Source organism: Mizuhopecten yessoensis, unplaced genomic scaffold, assembly GCF_002113885.1.
Source record: "Mizuhopecten yessoensis strain PY_sf001 unplaced genomic scaffold, ASM211388v2 scaffold11185, whole genome shotgun sequence".
NCBI classification, from domain to species: domain Eukaryota; kingdom Metazoa; phylum Mollusca; class Bivalvia; order Pectinida; family Pectinidae; genus Mizuhopecten; species Mizuhopecten yessoensis.
In genome coordinates this window covers 63,101-82,942 of record NW_018408922.1, presented here as the reverse complement: position 1 = coordinate 82,942, position 19,842 = coordinate 63,101, and the positions used below count along the sequence as shown (strand labels likewise).

Below are 19,842 nucleotides of genomic sequence, written 5' to 3'. Positions count from 1 at the left end.
GCTTTTTATCGTGTTAATGCTCGGGTGTGACATCGACTTACGACTTGCCACTTACGACTTATTTATGTCGACATCCTAGTAGATTATTGCCGACTTACCAAAACGAGGCTTGTGCACGAGGACCGCGAAGGGGGGCTGATGGTGACTGAACAGTGGTGACTATACTGGTGAGTAACTTGGTAAAATCAATGTAAATATAGATAGTACAGTAGGGTACTATGATGTACAGAGTTTATCAATCAAAGAGGGATTTTACATAAATAAGTCGTAAGTCGTAAGTAGCAAGTCGATGTCACACACGAGCATTAACACGATAAAAAGCCGAGTTACCCACTTACGAGATAATTATCTCGGCAAAATTATCTCGGCAAATGTGATAATATGTCGACATAATTTAACAGTTATGTCGACATATTCTCAGATTATGTCGACATCTTTCAATAATTATGTCGACATACGTAACTCGTGAGTCGCAAGTGGATGGCAGAAATATGCCACCATAGATTACTGTCGTATTACAGACTAGCACTTCAATGGTTATAATGTTCAATGTACACCGCGTTAGATCGATAGAAATTATTGCATTCTTTCTTGATAGATTCTCATTGATTGTATATTATGTTGACGTAATTTTACAGTCAGCAGCGAGTGGTTCGAATTCTTTAATGCATAGTAAGCTTTGTACGACAAATAAACGCATTTTGTTCTAGTCATTGTATGCAACGAAATGTTGAAACTCAAAGCTAAACACTTTTTTATAATGATTTAACTCTATTACTTAGAAAAACGAAAAACAAATATATTTGAAAGTTCTCAAATAGTTCTTAAAAATCAGGTTTGGAAAACTCGAAATGGATCAAATAAGCCAACCGGGCTTTTGATGTAGACCCGGTATCGTTACCCTCCAAGTCTCACCTTGGAACTATGTAGTTTTTATCATTATTGATGTTTCACAAAGGCTTAATAATGTGTATGTGGTAAAGGTTATAGTGAACAGGTAGTGCGTGTGTGTGTTACTGTGAGTTCAGAGGCGTTAGTGAACAGCAACCTGTACATATGTATAGCATGTAATGATGTAAGTACGTGTGTTACTGTGAGGTCAGAGGCTTTATTGGACAGCAACCTGTACAACTAAAAACGTCTCCTTACCAAGAGAAATAATCACAAAACACCTATTGCAATTGTAGTTTGATAATTGTTCCTGACTTATTCAGTATTCTTAACTCAACTTAAATCAAGTGTTTAAACTTCGTTCTTCAATATGTGTCAATTGATGAGACGAACGTGTTATCAATTGATTAATTAATTTATTGATTTATTTATGGGTTATATTGAATCTTCAATTTTTTTAAATTATATATTCATATATAGGGATAAGTTGATAATGAAGTCTTATTAATATCTGAAAACGTTTTAAACGGCCATAGAACCCATAAGGGGTCATTAGGGTCATTAAAGGTCAAGAACAACTTGTAATCTTTTGATGGATTCAGGCCTTGAAATCGTTACCAGATATGGAGAAACTGTTGTAGCTTGTTGACTGTAAAGATGTTTGTAAATTGTAAAGTGCGAATATTCATTGTATAAAGGAAGATTTATGTACTTATTTATTTTAATAAAAGATTCTGTCATTAAATATATGAAAAGTATACAGTTCATCACTATGCATGAATTAGCGCCGGGCTGAACCTAGAATTTCTGTGTGATTATAAAAGTTAGCAAGTTAAACATACATTAAATGAATTATAGCTTGACCCACTGAAGCTGAATGTTCACCTAATAAGTTTGGAATATTTACCTTGTTTTTGGACAGAGTCTATCTATGAATCATTAGAAGTACCAATAAAAGCATAAGTTTGAGTAATTTCCCTTGATACAGTTTGTACAAAATGCATCTTTCATTCATCCAATAATCATCTGTCACTTTAATCGATATTTTGTTGGACTTATGAAAGCAATATATGATCCGAAATTGGACTCTTTGTATATCAACCATACATATGTCTGTGACATTGGAACTGTACAAGTCTCTCAACAAGACATGTTCTAGCGAGGAGACATTGGTGGATATTTTGAGGACCATTTAAATGCATTGTGTTCCAACAAAAGACCGTGTAAGCTACACAAACCAACATCGGATCTATATCTTACCGAGTAGCAAGCCAACGATCGTCGTCCTCGAGGTACATCGCAGACATATATGTGACTGACCTATAAAATCTAGTCTTTTTTCATTCTGCCACTATAGGTCAGGTTACACGCGGGCCGTGTACTGCTCGACGGGACACATATATTGCACTACAACGCTGGATGCGACATTTAAATAAGCTAATTGAGGAATATTATTAGCCTGTTTTCACGTTGTTCCTTTCTTCAAGGTGTGATTGTTACCTATAAACAAGGTAAGTACACGTTTAAAATCCTACGTAGGTGTGGATAGTGATAAGTCTGGTAAATATCTTCCATTGTCAACCAACAACAACAGCGCACATTGACGACGATTTTAATCCTTCTTCTCATGGCTGTCTATATAAGGAGTCCTATTTGGATCATATATTGCTCTTACAAGTCCGTTCCTAAGGACAATTTCGATCTATTTGTCGTTTTACTTGCTTGCGATTTTAAATTGTAGAAACGTACGGAATTGGAATGTACGTACATGTTTCAGTCGGCTTGGGTTTATTTGTGGCAGATCTAAAGGAGTGTCCGAAGGATATCCGTCAACCTCGTTCCCTTCCCACGCCCCTCCCAGGCTTCGAAATTAATTAACATTTTGATCCCCTTACTAGAAAATTCGCTACGGAATCTTTGTTTCTATGAAGTGAATAGAATATCCTGTCATAACATACTAGGATGTCATTTAGCCAAGGATAAGATATGATTCCTATTCTCTTTTTACTAATTGTACAATTTTCTGATGACTGTTAATTTCAGAAAATATCCTCTTGTCAATGAAAGTAGTAATCGAACGATGGCCTGTTTTGTCTCCGTTTAAATACAAAATGTATTTCATAAATATACTAACATCGAACAGTTCAGAAACTGTAGGCCGAAAGTAGTCTTGATTTACATTAAAAAGGATACAGTGGTATGTATACGTAAATCTATGAATTTGAATGTTTTCTGATTAAACAGATTAAGTTTACAAAGACAAAGTGATAATTTTAGAGAAAAGCTTGGTTTAAACAGAATTTTGGTTTGAATATGTTTGTACTATAATTGTTTATATATTGTGTTTCAAAAGGTGACAAGATAGGTCACGCAAACAAGTAGTTCTATTTCAACGTATAAAAAAATTCACACACACACACCCCTCCACCTTCTTCCCTGTATTAATTAAGGCAGGGACTGAGGGGTTTAGGGAAGGGGATATGGCTTTTGGAGGTTGGGTAGGGGTATCCAGATTGGGGCTGATTCCTTAGTCCCCTTGAAATCAACTGTTATCCAGCACTGTAGTATTTCTGTCGGTACCATTACAGTGGTACGTGTAGTACGTGGTAGTCAATACATATCAACAGAGAACCATATCATTTCAATATCGACCTACAATGTAGAACTCTATACTGAACCTCGGGTGTAATAACACCGGTGGCCGAGCGACAATCGACATTAAAATCCAATTGTCAGGTCGTAAATAAGAGAATGGTTGGGCTTTCACACGGTCTTGTATAGGTGGATAATTGATTTGGATATACCGATTCTATCGATAGTGTTTACAGAAGTATAATTAACCTTGTATCTGGACATAAAATTGAAATAGAAAGACATTTACATTCATACTGAAAAGTAACTTCTGGTTTTCGGCATGTATTTGTAATCTTGCGTACAGATCTACTGACTCTATCGATAGGAGTTATAGAGGTATAATTGACCTTGTACCGAGACATAAAATTGAAATAGAAAGACATGTACTTTCATACGGTAAATTAACTTCTGGTTTTTGGATTGTATTTGTAATCTTGAATACCGATCGATACAAGTTAAGCATTTTAAAAAGAGATTGGTTCGCTTTAAGTCATCGACTTATCTTATATATTCTATTATATCTTTTTGAAAATTATTTGATTTGTTTAAGTCTAGCAACCTATAAGCTTGTTTTGAACATATTTGACTCGCTTTTATCTACATTCTCCTAAGCTTGTTTTGAATTTGGTGTTCAGTAGGTGTCATAAAAATCAGACGTAATGGGAATGAATTCTTTTAACTGTATAAGTTTTCAAAATATTTTAAATTGCACATTTTGTGATCGTTTAGTCAGAGAATACCAAGGAAAACACCGTCAATGTCGGCATTGTTGTGAAAACGTAATGTCATAGTAGTTTTGTTTGGGACGTCACAATGGTTTATAGTACACGTGTTACACAGGCATAGAACACTACATAATCTGTGACATCAGATGAACACCGACAATAAACGGAACAACAACGGTTGACAAAACGATATTCAGGACAGAATAATGACGTCATGTCACCAAACTATAAAATGACGCTTAAATGTTTCAAACCTTTCTTGAAGTCTCAATTACTTGTCAAATTCTGGATACGGTACCATGACAGCCATCTTGTCACATTATTCTGACACGGTAACCATAGCAGCCCATCTGGTCATACTATACTGACAACAGGCTATAATCAGTCCTACAAGTAAGAGTGTGTACTAATTTTAAGTCTTTGTTTATTTCTAAGTCAGGAGTCGAAGCCTGTAACCTTCATCGCTTGGGTTTTGAAAATCATGATCTCATTTCGATAGATCAGCAATGGAAACTCGTAGTATGCGTTGATATGTTTCATAGATATAACATTTAATATGCCTTCAAGTCACTTATTTATTGCGTGGATGTACAAAATGTGCACACCTGCCTTTGATTCGCACACTAGTAGATGTATCAATCGTCAGTCCCCGCACTGTAAACTCGTGCAACATGCCATATCAGATAAGGATAAGGAAGTGTGCAGTATTACTTATGTGTCGTGTTTACAACTTGAATCAGCTTTTTGTTATTACGTTATTTAAAAACAATTTCAAAACTAAAACTTCTTTACAAATATAAACATTCATAAATGTCTGAAACAAAGATTCCGACATAAGCCGCCTATTTGAAACATGTGTTTAACAGCAAAATACATTCTATGTTTAAAAGACAATTTGAAATCAATAGTATACCCTGTATGAACTGTACTTGCAGTAAATGAACTCTCCAGATAGTATTCGCATACAAACTGACGGGTAAATTCAATATTGACTTTAAGGCTATCGGAGTTTTATTTTCTCATATAAATGATACCGTCACTAATCTGTGGGTGATGTTAAATGTCCCACTGTTTACATGGTCATGTAGACATTTAAACTCTTTGTATGTACTTCTTTGTCGCAAAGCCTTTTGGTGTATTGTTTAAACCATGGCATGGTGGTCAATACTGTTGAGATCGGCCTTATATGTGGAACACATCACTAAAGTTTGGAAAATTAACTACCTTTCTGTATGGGGAGTATTCTCGATGTGGGACACAAAGACGACTACTTACAGATAAAAGCATACATTATAAACATATATTTCTTATCTAAATAAGCGAGAATATAACCCTACATTAGCGATGCAGTTATCAGTAAAATGACGCTTCTTGAAAGGAAAATATATTACGTCAATCAATTGATCTTGCTTTAAAATTATAATATCTCGTAACCTTGCAAAATTTGTATGTGCAATTTGTCGATCGAAGATATAAATTTGCTCTCTAAATTACAACATTCCGCCAAGACAACCACTTTGTAAGCCTCATGTTCTGATTAAATGTATTTCTAGATGCAACAGGGGCAGCAGATACAACAGAGTAACACAAACAGGGGACATTTCCACGACGCCAAGTCACAGGAAAATAAGCAGGAACATTATTCCGACAATGGTAAGTACCCAACCCAGACACAGGTATGGTGACAGAATATTAAAACATGTTTAAGGTATAATGCCAGAGCGATCATTATTGTATCTCCAACAAAGAAGAGTTTTATATCATTCGGCCATTTCTGAACTTTGAGTTGCTTGCTCAGTTACTATAACAAAAGGTAAAATACGACAAATATTGTTTATATTATTAAATAATATGTCCTATTTTACAGCTAATATTTCAGATTAAAACACATACCGTAAAACCTGGCTATTCTGCTACCATTAGCCACATTAGATGTTGTCTTTTTTAAAGACGTTTGACAATATATCGTTGAAGACATACAAAGGTATCCATTAAAAAAGAAAAAACAAGCAAAGATATGCTGGCGTTAAGCGGGGTGGTAAATTAAACGATAGGCATTATATATCGAGGATTTACTTATATTAAAGTAATTACTATAACTATTAATAAAAACAATCTTTTAAAAAAACTTATATATATTGGCTCTGCTATTACAGACGATATCCGGACCTTTTTTATTACAAAGCAGAGAACTTTTGTGATATTATCGGGGATAATTAAAGAAAATGTTAACTTGCTAAAAGTAATTTTATCTGTAATGTCCTATGTGCGAATATGAAAAATAACATAAACAAGAGAAAAACACATCTTTTGAGCCTAATTCAGATTTAAAAAGGGTTGGGGAACTCCACCTTTAGGTAAATCATTTGTTAAAATAACAACACACTGTCACAACATTAACGTTTCCCTATAGGGATGTTTTTTTCACGCTGAAACATATAAAATAAACAAAAGCTACCGGACACCAAATCGTTTGATGAAAATCACTAAGTGACAGATGCCAAATGACTGTCATACAACTTCGAGGGAACGAAGGCGATCAGTAATATAAGTTAACAATCGGAGGTCATGGCAGTCACTTTGGATTTTAACAAGAACACGTTTATGAGAAGCCGGGCCAAGTTCTATTCCTGGAAACAGTGCTCATGGTTGGTTTAAGCATATCAGAGTGTAACTTTGGGCTTTTACCAACACAGATTGTAAAAGTATAAACATCAAATTAGTATCAATACATTAAAATTGTATATGACCTGCATTTCACCTTACTAATGTTTTGTATTGGATTTCATCTTCCTTAAAATGTTATAAAACAATACAACATAATGAGAGCATGTGTTTCGAGGACTTTTAGTGATTTGATTGTCATCGAATAATAATGTGACCCGTTTATGCTAGACATTAACTTGTATCGTATGTGACATTGTTGTTCGCTGGATATATAATGATAGACATATATTTTATCCACCTCATCTTTCAGATTTACGAGACTTGGTGGACAGTTTTGGGAGGAACAGGGAAGGGAAAATGGTAATAAAAGAACTTCGCATGTGCTTCAATTTACTTGGATTAAACCCACACGAATCTGAACTCCGAGAAACCTTGACCATACTGACACACGAAAAAAATGGTAACGTATTCTTTCAGAAACATAGTAATTTCTTTCCCAGGAAAATGGCTAAGTGTTCCCACAGGAAAATGGTAAAGTGTTCGCAACGGAAAATGATAACATGTTCTTATAGGAAAATGGTAAAATGTTCTTAACGGGAAATGGTAAAGTGTTCCCACAGGAAAATGGTAAAGTGTTCTCAAAGGAAAACTGAAAGATGTTTTTTCTACAAATTGACAACAAAACAATTAACCATCACTCGTACCTCGGGGTTCTTCAAATTCTGACAGGCTATTTTTGTGAGACTTGTAATGTGTTTTATTTTTATTTTTGTTGTTCTTCAAATGATAGACTTTTTCTCAGATTAAATACTTAAAATCATGAAATTTATATTTCCTACTCTTTGCAATCAAAATGTGATGACTGTATCTTCAATTTAAAAAATGTATATACATAATGTATACATTTAAACTAAGTATAAGGATACTTTCAGTGTAGTTACCTTTTTGGCATAATGATAATTTAATAAAATGTATTATTGTCAAACTTTGGGGAAGCTTTTTATCATATTGGTTGACTATATACAGTATAGAAAACACATGTGTGTAATATATCACTTATGAGAATGTCTCAAATGTCCTCCTTACAGATGGTATAGTCCAAACGGAAGACTTTGTAGTGTTGATGCGGTCGAAACTCGGACCGGACGAGTTGAGTAAGGAAGAACTCCAGGAAGCGTTCGCCCAGTTCGACGAGGACGGTAGTGGTGCCATTAGTCCGGATGAGCTGCGACAGATCCTCGCGGCCTCTTCACTCTCCGAGGAACAGGTTGATCAGCTGATCATTGACGCCGACACTGATGGCGACGGCGAGATCGACTTTGATGGTAGGTATCAATTAATCCTGGTCACGGTAAATCATGCAGTGTTGGCAAATGCTTATATCCGTATAGTCGTGTTTTTATTTGAGAGAATTCGAATTGCGTTTATTCTATTATTTAGCATTATTTTATCAAAATGATTATTTTGGTAATGCCTTTTTAATATGCATATTTAAGACAATTATCACTGTAACACGATTATCAGTTTGACGCAATTGCCATTGTAACACGTGTATCAGTATAACAAGATTATCATTGTAACACAATTGCCATTGAAATACGATTGTCATTATAACACGATTATCAATGTTACATTATTGTCATTGTATAACGATTGTAAGTGTTACACGATTGTAAGTGTCACACAATGGTCGATGTATCACGATTGGCAGTGTGACATGATTGACAGTAAACAGCGACTTAAAAAATTGTAAATATGTATACGAAATTGTTTTATAGTTTGTAATTTTGATGTCCCCTATTTTACAGCTAATATTTCAGATTTTAACACATACCATAAAACCTTGTTATTCTGCTACCATTATCCACGTTAAATGTTGTCTTATTTAAAGACGTTTGACAAAATATCGTTGGAGACATACAAAGGTATCCACTAAAAAACAAAAACAAGCAAAGAGATGTTGGCGTTAAGCGAGGTGATTGATTAAACGGTAGGCATTATATCGAGGTTTTACTCTTTTTTATCCAGCTTATTTTGATTTGATTGAACGATTGATCTTATTAAGTGGATGGAATTGGGTGGAATAAACGAAATGTATACATTGAAACCAATTGGTTTGACAGCAACAAACACGGGACAGTGTGGAAAGAAACATTAGTGGTATACCAATACGCGGACTGTGTGACAATAGTATTAATCACAATGTTACATAAATATAACTGTAAAAGTAAAAAAAAAAATGGCGTGGAAGTCTTCGCTTATTTTGAAAATATATTGCGTTATTTCCAACACGAAAACATCGACCTACTTTAATACATATAGCATCATTACCGCATAATTGTTTCAAGTGTTACAATGAACAAAATTACAGCGAACGAAGTGTTTTAAGCTTTGTAATAACAAATAAACTACAGGAACGCAAATATATCGTAGCGTGCACACTGTATTGTATGACAAAAGCAGCAACAAAATAGAAGTTTTCTGCTGTTGACTTAAGCTGACAACATTTGAGCTTAGTCTCATTGCAAAAACATGTTTCTGATCAGTTAACATGTCAACTGCCTTGACAACTGTTGTGTAGGATTATTTTTTTAACACGTTAGTTAGAATGTAAAAGCATGTTAAATACTTTGACTGTTATTATGGGATGTATGCTAACATATGTTTTTTGTCACTGCTAATAACATGTATTACTCTATTATCACTACATTGTTACCATTTATTCCAGAATTTTACACCTTATTCACGACGATGATGTGATGATAGGGAGACTCAAATTTGTGGTACATTGTCATTTTATATCGTTGTTTTTGTCACAACATGTGTTACATATTTTAAACACATTTTTGTCTTTCTCATTTCATATATCCATCGTTCTACCTTCTCTGGATAAAATCATCAAAACGTAGTAAATTATTAATGCTAGTTATATTACCCTAATGCGAATCCATAAAATAATCGGTAACATTTTAACAACGAAATTAATTTCAATTTTAATAATACGTAATATTTTAATTGTTTTTTTTAAAAGGATATTTTGTTTTTGGATTACTGTATTTTAAACCTAAAGATCTGCACATTGTATTCGTGTACAAACATATATTAAGAACTATCTCATGTTCTCTATTATCTAAAGCCTTATATTTATATCACTACTTCCATCAATTTGAAATTGATTCCAAATTCTTAATTCTGATATTTTTGTTCCGTAAATACGAAGCAAAATACATAAGTTTAGGTATTTCAATAACATTAATAATTTTTGTAAAAATCTGTTTCCATGTAGCATCCTATCAATCAAGTATGCTTTCATATTTGTATGTTTAAAAAATTATCAATAATCCTTGATAACTTTAGATCTATAATGTTATCTTCAATTTGAAAGGACTGTGCCACAATGTTTTTTTTAAAAAACAACGGTATACATTTAGGACCTATTTTCGTTATAAAAACATATTTCTCGGGATGGGCATCGACCTACATTACCCCCAGCATTGGTATCAGGTAACCACAAAGAGTTGTTCCTCCAACCCCAAACCATTACCCCCAGCTTGGTATCAGCCACAAAGAGTTGTTCCTCCAACCCCACATCATTACCCCCAGCTTGGATCAGCCACAAAGAGTTGTTCCTCCAACCCCACATCATTACCTCCAGCTTGGTATCAGCTAACACAAAGAGTTGTTCATCCAACCCCAAACCATTCCCCCTAGCATTGGTATCAGCTAACACAGAGTTGTTCATCCAACCCCAAACCATTACCCCTAGCGTTGGTATCAGCTAATACAAAGAGTTGTTCCTCCAACCCCAAACCATTACCCCCAGCTTGGCATCAGCCACAAAGAGTTGTTCCTCCAACCCCACATCATTACCTCCAGCTTGGAATCAGCTAACACAAAGAGTTGTTCATCCAACCCAAAGCCATTACCCCTAGCATTGGTATCAGCTAACACAAAGAGTTGTTCATCCAACCCAAAACCATTACCCCTAGCATTGGTATCAGCTAACACAAAGAGTTGTTCATCCAACCCAAAACCATTACCCCTAGCATTGGTATCAGCTAATACAAAGAGTTGTTCATCCAACCCCAAACCATTCCCCCTAGCATTGGTATCAGCTAATACAAAGAGTTGTTCCTCCAACCCCAAACCATTACCCCCAGCTTGGCATCAGCCACAAAGAGTTGTTCCTCCAACCCCACATCATTCCCTCCAGCTTGGTATCAGCTAACACAAAGAGTTGTTCCTCCAACCCCAAACCATTACCCCCAGCTTGGCATCAGCCACAAAGAGTTGTTCCTCCAACCCCACATCATTACCCCCAGCTTGGATCAGCCACAAAGAGTTGTTCCTCCAACCCCACATCATTACCCCCATCTTGGATCAGCCACAAAGAGTTGTTCCTCCAACCCCACATCATTACCCCCATCTTGGATCAGCCACAAAGAGTTGTTCCTCCAACCCCACATCATTACCCCCATCTTGGATCAGCCACAAAGAGTTGTTCCTCCAACCCCACAACATTACCTCCAGCTTGGTATCAGCTAACACAAAGAGTTGTTCCTCCAACCCCAAACCATTACCACCAGCATTGGTATCAGCTAACACAAAGAGTTGGTCATCCAACCCCAAACCATTACCCCTAGCGTTGGTATCAGCTAATACAAAGAGTTGTTCATCCAACCCCAAACCATTCCCCCTAGCATTGGTATCAGCTAACACAAAGAGTTGTTTCTCCAACCCCAAACCATTACCCCCAGCATTGGTATCAGCTAACCACAAAGAGTTGCTACTCCATCAATACTCCCTTCATTTTAAAAGCGTTGTAGATGTTGTTTTGTATTCTATAGTAAACATTTTCCACCCAAAATGTTTTAGTCTGTAACATGAGTGTATTGATCAACTACTAACGATTACAATATAGTATAAATAATACTATCTGGATTCTATATTATCTTTACGTATTTTAAAAATGATTTTGAATATCAAATATTTCCTTTTCTCCATTAGTCATCTGTCAAATTAACATATCTTCTGTAGTGACCTATTATTATATGGAGTAATCCTTTATAAAAAAAGAATTGTAAATTCCTTTTCATATTGTTAGACCACTATATTGGAATTTTATCAAAATGATTTCATTTTAGTCAACTGTCAAGATGTCAGATTTTTCTATAGGGATTTGAATGAATATCAGGTGATACCTTTTCTCTGTACATAATCTGTCAAACTTTCAGATTTTTGTAGAGATTTGGTTGAATATAGAATCACGCTTTTTCCAACATACAGCCTGCTGTAGTATACGATTTGTATAGGGATTTCCTTAAATATCGGGCTATCCGTTTTCCACCAACACAAGTCATCTGACAAACTCTTATTTCAATGTATATCTAGATACAAAGTTCAGTAGATCTTGCTTTACTGCGATAAAACATTTTTTCTTAAAATATCACAATGCGTTCTGACATCGATCCAAAGTAATATTTTGCTGAAACTTTTATTCAAATTGTTTTATGATAATTATATTCGTATTCACTTCTGGGTATTGTTATTGTTTTTAAATGTTTGGGCAGGTTGTATATAATAATGGAAGTAGATATCAAATATTTTATTAATACGAAAACAAATGTACTATAATTATAAGCAAATCCACATTTTCTTGTTTCTAAAATTTCAGTTATCAAGTTTAGGTGCATCCATATACCCAGTTATATATTCTGTTATTTTACCAGCAATAACGAATATGTTTTCCCCTGCAATGAAAAAATAATCAAACACAGAAATGAAAGTTTTTTTAAAATACTAACCTACCTTTCCGTATTACACAATACTGATTCGTAACCAAGATATTAAACATTTACTTACCTACACAACAATTCATGTTCAATAGTAAATTATTATTTATCAATATTTATTCTCATCATTTCAAAAGTCAAAAGAAATATTTCAAAATCTTGCTTAACAAACCAGAAATGGGCATGTTAAAATCAACTTTAATCAATACATTGTATCTTGATTGTGAGATAAAAATTCGAAAAAGAAGTAGTTAATGCCAATTTTTATTAATTTTGGAACATTTTTTTTTTTTTTTAATTATTGCTAACAGGACAAACAATATATAAAGTCACGGTAAATACAATTTTTGAGGAATTCTCAGGAGCTTACTACTAGTCCTATGCCACCTGGCTAATATCTCCATATGTGTATATGCCTGCGTGTGTGCTGGAGACGTATCACAATTCCATATCCTAGTTTTAAACATGTTACTTGTGCAATGCATAGAACTCTATAGAACGACTGATGTCGTTTTGCTTGTTTTGTATTCCAATTGTGTGCCTTATACTGCTACTATATACAGAAAAAAGGCGCTTCTTATAAGCACATTCAGGATATTTATATATACATGTAGCTATATACCATAAATATTTGTTTATCAATAATTCAAATGTAAACGAGTTCTCGTACATGTATAAATGTATCGCCCTTTCTTTAAAACCCTATGTCTATCTTGACAAGGGAAGTTACTCCAAGCCAGGAAAACTCAAATGGGGGTTGTTTCTTCTTCTATATAAAAGGGAGAATACTCAAAACTCAAAACAGAAATAAAAACAAGATCACTTCCTTGCGATTATAAAAAAAAATGAAGTGATATAATTCTGCAGTATGCTCCATGTTGATTTGATGAAAGAATGAGTCTTTTATTGGTGTTCGTTGTATAAATATGTTCCCCGAAGCGCGTCGTTTTTCTGTTATAGATAGCGTCGTCCCTACGTTCTATGTTTACATTCTTTCTGTTTTGTTTTGGTATCGTGGCAAATTTATTATTCGTTTATATTTCTACCTACTTCGCTTCAAATTGTGTATATTAAACAAGAAAGGGAAAGTCAACTATATTATATTGTTTCTACAATAAGGAAACCATGAAATACGAACAGACCACAGCTAAATATATCTTTTAATATCAGGTGTAAAATAGTGCTATGACTAGAACAGAAATTTTAATCATTGTCTTTGTTTTCTTTTTTTCAGAATTCTATACCTTATTTACAACTATGATGGGATAAAACGACTGACGGAATATTACCTACCGTTCCTAAGACATCAGTGGGGGTCGTCTGACGTCAACATCTCGAACTTTAATGCCGATCATGTGTTAACGTAAATTGACAATCTGTGATAAAGAGGGTATTTTTCTAATCTTTGATTATTGAAAAAACCTCATTGATTTAATTGATGTGCTATATTTTTTTTTTCAATTTTTTTTTTTTTTATGTTATGTTTATTTTCGTAAATGTTCGACAATTTGTGATAAAAAGTGCATTGTTCTAATCTGGGAACATTAAAATACTCATTTACCTGTTTTTTGTATATGTGCTAGTTTATCTATGTTTTGATGTTTTAGAGATATGTTTTTCAATTGATTTGTCTAGTAACCCTGTCTACATATTTGCATTGCAACGATATTTTATAACGCTATCAAATCGAAAACAACAAAAAGGATTTTATCCTGTTTGGTCAAGTGAATTTGGGCTTACAAAGCTGCTAATTTAATGAATTTATTATGTTTCGGAACACGTTGTAAATGAATTCTCTTAATTTTTGCAACTTATGAATCCTGAATAAATTGCCATATGATACAGTAATATACATGTAGTTTTTGTTTTTCTTTGTTTATCGTATTAAAAAATTACTAAATTTTCAAAATAAGTGGTCCTAGCGACTATCTTAGTTTTACCTTTAAACCAACTTGAATTCATCACCCAGTTAACTACATTATAGCTCGATGCAGCCTTTATGTTTCCAAGGCAAAATGGTAATTTGAACCCTGCTAACCCTGTAACATTCCTAATTCACTGTTTACGTTACTGACATGATGCATTGCTGACGTGACGTCATTGTATAGTTTTCGTGACGTCATACAATTGTTATGACTCGGGATTCCCCCGTCTCCACCCAAGGTTGAGAATAATAGTTTATCATCTACACACTACTTTATACCACCTATCAGTAGCATGATAAAATCATTATCATTGGTTGTCAGTATGAGAAGAAGTTAAGAACGACTTAAGAAGAACTTGAGAACGGATTTTATTTTCTCAAAAAAGGACGTCTGCTCGAGTCAGATGTCGTCCAAAACGGAAATAGTGTCCACACGAAAGTTATCCGCGGAAGTAAAAAGTCCGTCATAAATATATCAATACAAAGTTGCGGGAAAATATTGTGAGAATAACAACACTCTTCGTAGTGTTATGGTTCATTGTATTCCTCCGCGCAAAACTTCTTTTTGTTACCCTTTGTTACAGGCGATCGTTCACCATTGAACTTAGAAGTCATTTGGAAAACATGGTGTTTAGTTGACTTTTTTAAATGGAGAAATATATAAGGTGCAGTGTCCATCTGCGGTGGCCTCTCGATTTTACCCATGTGCTCGCGATGAGAAAATTGTTCTCACGACAAACCTTGAAAATACAGTGTGATAAGCTATAAATCTCTCACTATCTTGGTGGTTGGATAGGGGATCCTCAACCCAAAGGGGAAGATTCTTAAGTTGCCAAACACGAGGCTTTGTCGAGTGTTTAGCAGTTTAAGTATCTTTCCCTGAGAGTAAAGATAAGGGTATCTCACATCGGGCAAATTGTAGATACAATTGTGCAAGGTAAGATGTACGTGTATACAGCATGAGTGAACTCAGTGACCTGTACTATCATGACGTGTAGAATTGGGGTCAGATCCGAGTCTTTTCCAAGGTTCCTACACTTTATTCTTCATCCTAGGTAAGGATATCCATACCTTACTTACCAGTATAGGATGGTAGACTATTAACAGGTATAGTTTACTTTCATAAATTATTTATCAAAGATTTTGTCATGCAGGAAAAAAGACGTTTTTCAATTTGTTTGGCTGTCGTACGGAGATCCATAAATAATACACATTTCGAATGTAATGAGCAAATATGTTAACTATATATGGGATAAGTGGTGTAAAATTGGCTGATCTGCTTTAAATGACGTTTACTTCTACCCTATTGGGCAGATTCCAATTACATTGTAGTGGAAGCATGCTTAGTCAATAGGGATTAAAAGTTACTGGGGGCCGAGATCAAAAGCGACCAAATTGGAAGATTTATTTTAAATGACATCTTTTCCCAAACTACTGGGCACATTTTAACAAAATTGTACTGTTACGTATCCATAGTCTTTACAAATTTAAGAAAAATTAAAACAACTAAGTTCGTGTACTTTAGAGGGCTGTCGTTCTAAACTGCTGGACAGATAGAACTTGATTTCCAAAATTGCCAGATACATTTAATGTGTAAGCCATTCAGAGCCTGTTGACTTCTCGGTTTTTTTGAAAGAGCTAGGAGTTATTCCCCTTCTACCCTGAATACCAATGCTACTATTTAGCTATCATCGGCCTTCCAAAAGAAACATGTTGGTATTTATAGGATATTTGTCGTATAGCAGGCGAGCACGGTAATGGTAATTATCTTCAACACACTCCATATTAAGTCGGTAGCATTTAAACGCATTCTTTCCCAATTGATTCGTATTGATAAGATATTTTGACAAAGCATTAAAGTCGGTAACGGCTGGGACGAGTTCTTCAATGTATGGTTAGCTTAGCGACAACTTAACGCCATTTTTCCAGTTCTTTGATATTAAGATATGTTAAAATTCAGAGCTTAAACTGTATCTTGAAGATATAAAGATAACACCATGAAATACTACTAAACAAAAAAATATTTGAAGGATTTCAAATATTTCACAAAAGTGTAACTTTTATCGAAAAAAAAGGAAGCCTAATTGGGCTTTGACCGACCGGGCGTTTGTTGCCATCATTCTCGGAGTTTTTGGATCTGTTATAATTTTATCTGATTATTGATATTTCACAAAAGCGTGATCATGAGTATGTAGGATACAAGTAGGTGTTGCTAGGTACATTATGTACAGTATGTTAAGTGGGTAGACAAAATACTGGTACTGGTAGTGCGTGTACGTGTCATTGTGAGCCTAAAGGCGATTTCGTGTAGGTACATACACGTATACGAGTATATATGTACACGTACGCATAATACCGTATGTGTGCGATACCAGTAGTTCCTCTAAGGGCTAATTCAAAAAGTAACCTAACCAGAACAATAATCCCAAAATATTTACTCTAACTATAGCTTGATAATTGTTAACTGCAGTGTACCTTTCTTAACCTGGGTCTGCATATACGCGTAGTTCAATATATATCGATATATTTATATGAATATTAAATCTTTAAACAGATATTTATATACTGGATCGTTTCATCATAGAGTGTCATAAGTGTTACGTTCTTAAGGGTCCCTGCTCTGTGTTTTCGTATTTATAGTTACTTCCCCTTAATTTCGTTTTGGATGTTACTCTAGCATTCGTTGACTAGGAATCTCAGACGGTTGAAGCAGTAGTAAAACAATAAAACAATAAGTCCAGGACTCGAATCTCCCACTATCTCTTTCTACACTGAGATCAAAGTTGTTGATTATATTTTGTTAATGTCGTCTTCATTAGTTTTGCCAAAAATAGGCGCGCTGAATAGGGTTTCTTTAGAAATGATAGATTAAATCTAGAGTATTGCCGGATAAAACAAACAGTTTCTAATGGGCAGTTACAGTTTTTGGGGTAACAGTGGTATGAGGATCGTTGAAGGCCAAACAAAACGTAAGAGGTCATTAGGGTCAACAAAATCCAGGAATTATAGCGTAAATATCTGAGCTTCAATGTGTTGAGTAAGTGTCAATTATCGGTATAATTGGAAACAAACGAGAAACATCGTTTTGCGGATATATTTTTTTCATAAAATCTTAAGAACTGCTGTATTGTTCGAAAAATATGTTATGTGGAGGATTATATAAAACGTGCACTGCAACAAGATTTCTTTAAAATATTGACGAGTTAATATATCCTTACGATACATAATGCTGTCTTACCATCGAAACAATAAGTTTTAGAAGTACATATAGTACCGAAATATTCATTATGATAAATTATTTCCACAAATAGAAGACCAATATGCTCCTTTCTGAGTCTATACCTGTTTTATAAACCTAACTAGCTTAATAACTTGTTATCAGACATTGTCATCTTTTGTATATTCTGATAATGAGACAATATCAGTAGAAAAGTTTGACTTTTCACAAGAGCAGCACCTTCACAACCAACATATTGCATGTATGTATAAAGACTTCTAAAGAAGATTGAATTCATGAAACTATGGTAAGAAGCTAACAAAACATTTCCAATTTTGACAAAAGACCACCCTACCCGTTGTATGGGCTCATTTATTGATATACCATCAGCTTGACAAAGTATCCAAGCAAACATATTACTAATATTCTCATTAAAAATGAAACGAATAACACCATTTTTTGATATTAAAACAAGTTTTAATGAAACAAATACCTGAAAATTATGAGACATTTTTATGTTGAAAGAACATGGAACAAATAGGGTTGAATATTAAAAATGTTCCTGGCTCTAACTGTCCTTTGAACACGCCGATACGGAGTGGTGCCGATACGGGCCTGAGACAATGACTGACAGACAGGTATTGAACACGTCAAAAGGATTCTACTATAAAGTAAGAGATACAATCTAAATCCGGACAATACACAAGGCGGTCGTGTTGATGAGGATATGTAAGATTATAAATCATAAAAATACTATTTTGAATTTATTGTTGGCCACATAGTGTGATTACGTGGCATTTTAATGACGTTTTATTTATTGTTTTTCAAATACCGTTATTGAGGGGTATTTCAAAACCCTTTTGATGTTGTTATCCAATAAATTACACACATCACGATTTTAATGAACATGATTCAGTCTTAGGTTTCAGTGGCTTTGTGATATAGGCCTATTCGTCAATTGTTTAAATAATCTTTTTAAAGCATTGGATGAAATGTTGGTGTGTTTTGTTATATCCTCTGACGATAATTTCTTTTCATTCGGAAAGAGATAATGAATATTCTATTTTAAGATTTAATATAGGTTTATACAAATATCAACACTCCTTTGGAAAAACATTTAGGCGATATTAAGGCAGCAAGTGAATGTATTTTTTTATATATAAAAAAAAATCTGAAAAAAAAGTCAAATCAAATCAATTGAAAAATAATTTGTTAAATTATTAAAGATAAAATAAACAATATATCCAAAAGATATAGATATAACAATGTATAGAAATATATTCACCAAATTGTACAGTCATGCATGATATCTTTTTGAAAATAATCAATCGCCATATATGCTTCCAATTTTAGTGAAAATTGATATTTGTTAAATTTAGAAGAAGAAAAAACCGGTTGAAATCATTCATGGTCAATTTGTTAAGCTTGCCATACTTTAGACGCGGTGTTCTGCAGAGTTAGAGCTAGGAACATTTTTAAAAAATATTAAAACTCGAAAGACAATGTTACTTGCGTTGAATCGTTGAGGAAATAAGTAATTTATTTGTCAAAAACATGATCAGCTTAATGTGACATAAAAGTTCAACAAGTATCAATGAAATATTCAATATTAATTACTTTTTAAACGATATCACTTGTTGCAGTTTTAATATAATGCATACATATGACAGTGAACTTGAAAAATACTTGAATATATAGAAGTGTGAAAGAATAAAAAGGATAACAAAAGTGTGTTTATTATTTTTCAATACGACAATACTTTAGTCAGCATTTCTCCTAATGCTATAATCCGAAAACTGGATCGTTAAACTTTGAAGCTCGAAAACTTCAAATTTATCAGTTTGTTCTTCAGTTTTGAATTTAGAAGGAAACGTGTTCTTTTCAAAAACTGACTAGGCACGAAAGAACATTGAAATTTTATACTTTAATACATGTACATTTTAAACAACTTTGTACTTTTAAATATCTAACTTAAGTTAATTCAATGAGGTT

At 34.0% G+C, this 19,842-nt stretch overlaps 1 protein-coding gene across 2 annotated transcripts; it reads left to right on the top strand.

Moving 5' to 3' along the window:
- Window positions 1-2,121: 2,121 nt before the first annotated feature.
- LOC110440604 (calmodulin-like) lies at window positions 2,122-14,552 on the top strand. 2 transcript variants are annotated; one of them, XM_021483756.1, is made up of 6 exons: window positions 2,122-2,402; window positions 5,804-5,903; window positions 7,228-7,377; window positions 8,006-8,242; window positions 9,646-9,700; window positions 13,944-14,552. In XM_021483756.1, exons 2-5 carry the CDS (start codon window positions 5,804-5,806, stop codon window positions 9,675-9,677), a joined length of 519 nt encoding a protein of 172 aa, XP_021339431.1. In that variant the 5' UTR covers window positions 2,122-2,402; the 3' UTR covers window positions 9,678-9,700; window positions 13,944-14,552. The 2 variants fall into 2 exon arrangements, with proteins under 2 accessions (XP_021339431.1, XP_021339430.1); XM_021483755.1 differs by lacking the exon at window positions 9,646-9,700.
- The last annotated feature ends 5,290 nt before the right edge of the window (window positions 14,553-19,842 follow it).

Excerpts from the sequence above, each read along its gene's own strand:
- LOC110440604 (XM_021483755.1), top strand. The coding sequence starts at position 5,804 with ATGCAACAGGGGCAGCAGATACAACAGAGTAACACAAACAGGGGACAT. Across the intron at positions 5,904-7,227 it reads GGAACATTATTCCGACAATG|ATTTACGAGACTTGGTGGAC; the intron begins GTAAGTACCCAA and ends CTCATCTTTCAG. Across the intron at positions 8,243-13,943 it reads CGGCGAGATCGACTTTGATG|AATTCTATACCTTATTTACA; the intron begins GTAGGTATCAAT and ends TCTTTTTTTCAG.